The sequence below is a fragment of the Triticum aestivum genome, chromosome 3B (genome assembly GCF_018294505.1).
Source record: "Triticum aestivum cultivar Chinese Spring chromosome 3B, IWGSC CS RefSeq v2.1, whole genome shotgun sequence".
Taxonomy (NCBI): domain Eukaryota; kingdom Viridiplantae; phylum Streptophyta; class Magnoliopsida; order Poales; family Poaceae; genus Triticum; species Triticum aestivum.
The window spans coordinates 847,805,860-847,811,717 of record NC_057801.1 but is presented as its reverse complement, the minus strand read 5'-3'; the positions used below and the strand labels follow the sequence as shown (position 1 = coordinate 847,811,717).

The window sequence follows — 5,858 nt, the reverse complement described above, 5'->3', positions numbered from 1 at the left end:
CTCAGGGATGCTTGAAGGAACGTGATGTGCAGGCCCAATAGTGTTTGTGGACAACCAAACAGCCCGACATCGAAAAAATCTTGCACACACCGGACTTGGTTGAACTTTTGTGGACAACCAAAAGACACCCCTAGAGTGTCCCACCCAACCCCCACCCACCCACCACACTTGACTCACCCATGGTTAAATCCTAACCAGACCCTTGGGTTGGGTTCCCTAGATTAAGCTAGGGTTGGGTTGGGTAGGTTCCCTTGAATCAATCAAAAAAACAAATCCATGGCCCAACACACCCGAGGAGAAATGTTCCCGGGAATCTAGATCCTCCTCCGTCCCCTCCGCCGTCTCTCCTCTCCTCCGTCCCCTCCGCCGGTATAACCCCGCTCCTCCCCCTCCGCCCCTCCCTCCCTCCCCGCGCCGCAAGCTCACCCCCGAGCCGCCGCCGAGCACCCACCCCTCCACGCCCTGGGGCTTCAGCGGCGGCGCCCCTGAATTTCGGGCATTTGTCTCCGAGGTAGCTCCGGCCACCATCCGCTCCTCCGGCGGCTGGTCGCTTAGTAGTCCCGGACCAGCCTCCTCGAAGCCAGCACGCCCTGCCCGCCGCCTAGATCCGCCCCGGGCCGCCGCTCCGGCCGCCGCTGCTCTGCTCCGACCCGAACGAAAAATCCCCGTTTTTCCCAAACGAAGGCAATTCGCCGCTGCGCCGTAGAGTAGTTCTAGCAGTTTGTTTCCGCGGTAGCTCCGGGCTCGGTTCAAGTGATGCTCCGGCTCCCGATGTGTTCTGCTGTGCTGAACGAATTCTGCAGAAAAAGATCAGTTTCCGTCAGTTACACCGAATTCCCCAGCCCTGCCCGGAGCCCTGCGCCCTCTTGGCGGGTTCGCCTGCGCGCGCTAGCTAGGGTTAGGGTTAGGGTTCAAGTTATTCCGGCGAATTCTGCCGTTTCGCCGGTCGCGCGCAAAGTTTTGTCGGTTTTGTCGGTTACCCTGTCTGCATCTTTTAATTGGACCTTCGTTTTGTCGCTCCGTTGCGCGCTACGGGAGTGTTTCAGTTATGCGCATTTACAGTTACATCTGTTTTGAAGACGGTTACTGTAAATTTCTGAATCTGCACTTGGTCTTGCACCCTTAATGCGGTGTTGTGTCGTCACCCATTGTGCGCCATTTTTGATTTGTTATTATACGGCAATTTTGTATCTTCAATTGATTCTGAGCATTTATGTGCGCCGTTCATGCACTAGTTTTGTGTAGTTATAATTCCTATCATGCCGGGGAGGGCTGTATTTGTACAAGTTTTTTTTTAATCCATTCGTTCTATACCATTTTTGGTAACATTTGTTCCCTTTTGGGCAGGGCTTGGAAGCTTCTTGTATGGTCACTTGCTCGACGCTGATTGCTGAAAGATATTGCAGGGCTTGGAGGTCTGATATTTCTCCGAGTAAATTTACTATGTTTCGTACTAGGCCTAAGTTGAGCTCTGTGTAGTTGTAATTCCAGCCACGCTGGTTTTGTCGGCACCCTGCCTGTATCTTTTAATTGGTTCTCTGTTTTGTCGGTATGATGTTCTCTATCTTTCAATTCTATTGGTCCTTCATTCCGTGACGTGTTGTCCGTTGCATGCTACGGTAGTGTTTCAGTTATGCGCATTTACAGTTATGTCTGATAAGACGGTTACTGTAAATTTCTGAATCTGCACTTGGTCTTGCACACCCTTAATGCGGTGCTGCGTCCTCACCCATTGTGCCCCAGGATGGTTGTTATTATACGACAATTTTGTATCTTCAATTGATCCTGAGCATTTATATCTGTCGTCCATGCACTAGTTTATAATTCCTGTCATTCACGAGAGGGCTGTATTTTTTTTTTAAAAATCTTTATCTATTTGTCGTATATGATTTTTTTGGTAACATTGGTTCCCTTTTTTGGGCAGGGCTTTAAAACTGGCCACGTGCTCGACGCTGATTGGTGGACGAGAGGGCGTGGCTCTGAGGTCTGGTATTTCTCCAAGTACACTGTGAAAGCGTGCCTGCTGTTTGTACCTTCTTGACCTGCGACGGAATGGAGTGCAACAAGGATGAGGCCCTTAGGGCGAAGCAAATTGCAGAGAGGAAGTTTGAATCCAAGGACCTGCAGGGTGCCAAGAAATTCGCACTCAAGGCCAAGTCTCTCTTTCCGGATCTTGAGGGCATTATGCAGATGATCATCACCTTTGATGTTTACCTTACCTCAGAACTGAAGGTTGCTGGTGAGAATGACTATTACTCTATCCTCTCTGTGGACAAGTCAGCAGATGATGAAACTGTGAAGAAGCAGTACAGGAAGATGGCACTTCTACTCCATCCTGACAAGAACAAATCAGTGGGCGCTGAGGGTGCCTTCCAGTTGGTTAAAGAGGCATGGACTGTGTTATCTGATAAAACCAAGAGACTGTTGTATGATCAAAAAAGGAAAGTAGTTGTACTACAACAGAAGACAGCCCAATCAAATAGGACAAGTGCAACTCAAGGTGCAACCAATGGCTTCCAGAATTTCGCAGCCAAATCACCTGCTTTCAAGCCAAGAGCAAACAAGCCAAAGACAGGGTCAACAACATCTGCAGCGCGCCAGCGCCCGCCCCCGCCCCCACAGCGCCCGCCTCCTCATCATCAGGCTCCTGCTCCTGCTCCACCTCCAGCAATGAAGGACACATTTTGGACCTCATGCAACAAATGCAAGATGAATTTTGAATATCTCAGAGTGTATATAAATCATACTCTTCTCTGCCCTAGCTGCCGCGACCCATTCCTTGCAAAAGAGGTACCGGTGCCACCAACTGAGGATGTTCATGCAGTACGGGGCTCAAACATCAGTGGTGCACCTCAAGATGCAAGCACTGGGAGAAAATTTCAGTGGGGTCCATTCTCAAGGGCAGCTGGTGCAGCCAGTGCTACTGCATCATCATCTGCTGCGGCTCAAGCTGCTAATATGGTTCATCAGACATATGAGAAAGTTAAGAGAGAGAGGGAGGAGGCACAAGCAGTAGCAAGAAGGGAAGAAGCTTTTCAGAGGAAGCACAATCCTCTAAAAAGGCAAGCAGATGTGTCAATGTGCGATACTGCATTTGGAAAGAAGATGAGAACTGATGCTGGAGTTGGTTCATCCATTCCCTCAGGTCCATGGGCCCAATTTGCTAGAATGCCAGTTGGAACTATACCATTTTCAACCAACAATGCCTTTGAGTTTCAGATTGTTAATGGTGTGCCCACTTGGAAGCCCAGGCCTGTTACTCGGCTCAGCGTAACTAAGATTTTCTCCAAGTCAGATCTTAAGAGAATTTTGATTGACAAGATGAAGAGCGATTTGAAGGAGAAGCTAAGTGAGATACGAAGTAGGCCAATCCAAGTTACTGTTGATGGTCCAGCAAGCAAGAAATATGTTGAGGTTAGCAAAGCAACAGTTGATTCTACTGCAAAGAAAGATGTTTGTGTGGATCCAGAGGAGAATGGTTCTGCTAATAGCAATGGTTCTACTGATAGCACAGCTGCTGGAAATGAAGATGAGGACCCTATGTCTTATACTGTTCCTGATCCTGATTTCCATGATTTTGATAAGGATCGTACCGAGGAATGTTTTCAGAGTGATCAAATTTGGGCTTCATACGACGATGATGATGGCATGCCTCGTTTCTACACATTTATTCAGAAAGTTATCTCCTTGAACCCGTTTAAGGTCAAAATAAGTTACCTCGAGTCGAAGACGAATAGTGAATTTGGACCATTGAGTTGGGTTTCTTCTGGCTTTGCAAAGACGTGTGGTGATTTCAGGATTGCCAAACATGAAATCTGTGATGTGGTCAACATGTTCTCTCACCAGATTAAATGGGAGAAAGGCCCACGTGGGGTGGTCAAAGTTTACCCACGGGAAGGCGATATCTGGGCTTTGTACCGAAACTGGTCCCCTGAATGGGATGGAGATACTCCAGATAATGTGCTGCATGTCTATGATCTGGTTGAGGTACTGGATGATTATGACGAAGATCATGGAATCTCTGTAATTCCCTTGGTTAAGGTTACTGGATTTCGGACAGTTTTTCAGCGTCACCAGAACCGGAACGTCATCAAGAGGATTCCAAAAGAGGAGATGTTTCGGTTTTCACATCAGGTCCCCTTCTATAGGTTGTCGGGGGAAGAAGCTCCAAACGTCCCCAAAGGTAGCTATGAGGTAGACCCAGCTGCAATTCCGAAGGAACTCCTTCAGGGGATCACAGAAACAGCGGAGGAGGCAGAAGGAACTTCTAAATCCAGTTGAGATGGTTGATGCTGCGACTCCGTTATACCTTTGTTGACCTGCCCGCCGTTTTGCATCAGACATTTTGTTGGCACTAGCTAGTTTCTATAGCGTTTCCTAGCTTCTATACTTTTGACAGTTACCTTTGCATGCAAGGGCAGGTCTGGGATTAGCCATTCCTGTCTTGTATGCCATGTGTCTTGCCGTCTCATCAAGGAAGCTCATAATGTGAGTAAGCGGCGGTCATTTTGTATGTCAGAGAAAGGTCTCTTATATTATATGCGCTGTTTTACCTTGTCCAAAACTTGGAAATATGTGTTGTTTTACCTTGTCCAAAACACGGGATTGCTGATATTGGTACTGTTTTTCTCTTTTGCTTGTCCGTAGTGTAATGTAATCTGAAGCATACGAGGAGCTGTGTGGCTCTAGTGCTGGAATCTAGCAGCAAAGCCAGAGCTGTATCTATCGATCTATTTATATCTGCCCGTCACAGCACACGCCATCGCAGCCGTCGGTCAAACATGCTCACGCCATCTCAGCCGCAGGTTGCCCCGCGCCCTGGACTAGTAGTACCTTATATTTCTATATGCAATCAAGCCAACTCACAGTAATCATGACTCGAGGTTCCTTTCAAGACTTTTGGAGCTGTGATAAACAGGACTAAAACATAAATAAACCACCCGAGGGCATCTTTACACAGGCATGCTCCACCTATCTCGCATCCGCACCCGCATCCGCATCCGTCGCCAAGGCCCTCCCCGTGCATGGAAGATGGCACAGATGCGGAGCATGCGCATAACGATCTATCCGAGCTTGTTTTCGACTATTTGGTTGTAATGCCAACAATATTATTTCCGACTATCTTGTTTGAAGGGCATCCGTACCGGACTAGTCCCAACACTTTTAGACCTCAAGTGTAGGTCATTAAATGCCCGCGGTGCAATTGGGACGTTTGAGGCTCACAACCTGTTCTCAAACTATGTGGCTTCGGGCGAGCCTGCACGCCCGCCCCCACTCGTCTCCTTCCCCCTACCCCTGAAAAAAAAAACCTTCTTCCCCCTAGGTCCATTTGGCTTACCGGCAACTCTGATTGGATGGACATGGTTGTGCCGTCCGCGGACACATCTGAGCGTGTCCGGACATTCGGCGATGCCCCATCCGATGGTTGCCGTTGGAGATGCCCTAACCGAGGGGGTGCGTGGCGGGGTGCGCCTGCGAAACTGCGGCGCCTCAAGGGCCTCCGTGCGAAAATGGCAAAGAGCCAGCAAAGCCAGCCAGCCTGGACTCCCCTGGACTGGAACTGGAACTGGAACTGGAGTTCGTTCACAGTAGAGTAGAGCGGAGCGGAACTGAACCCCACTCTTCACGCCGCCCCGATCCGGCCGCCCCGCCGCATTCCCCGCCACCTCCCGCCGCCGCCGGCGAGACGCCACGGCCGCCCGAGCCCCCGTCGCCCTCGCCATTCATTCCGCCAGCATCTCCCCCCCGCCCCGCCCGTTTGACCGACCGCAGCCGACCGCCCAACCAACCCCGCCCACCACCACCCGCCCCATTCAAATCCCCCGCCGCCACCGCCACCGCCACCGCCGCCCGCGACC

The 5,858-nt window shown here is 50.2% G+C and overlaps 1 protein-coding gene across 1 annotated transcript; it reads left to right on the top strand.

The window, feature by feature from the left end:
• The first annotated feature begins 224 nt into the window (after nucleotides 1–224).
• LOC123072897 (uncharacterized) lies at nucleotides 225–4,598 on the top strand. Its single transcript, XM_044496566.1, has 3 exons — nucleotides 225–369; nucleotides 1,348–1,415; nucleotides 1,925–4,598. Exon 3 carries the CDS (start codon nucleotides 2,053–2,055, stop codon nucleotides 4,279–4,281), a length of 2,229 nt encoding a protein of 742 aa, XP_044352501.1. The 5' UTR covers nucleotides 225–369; nucleotides 1,348–1,415; nucleotides 1,925–2,052; the 3' UTR covers nucleotides 4,282–4,598.
• The last annotated feature ends 1,260 nt before the right edge of the window (nucleotides 4,599–5,858 follow it).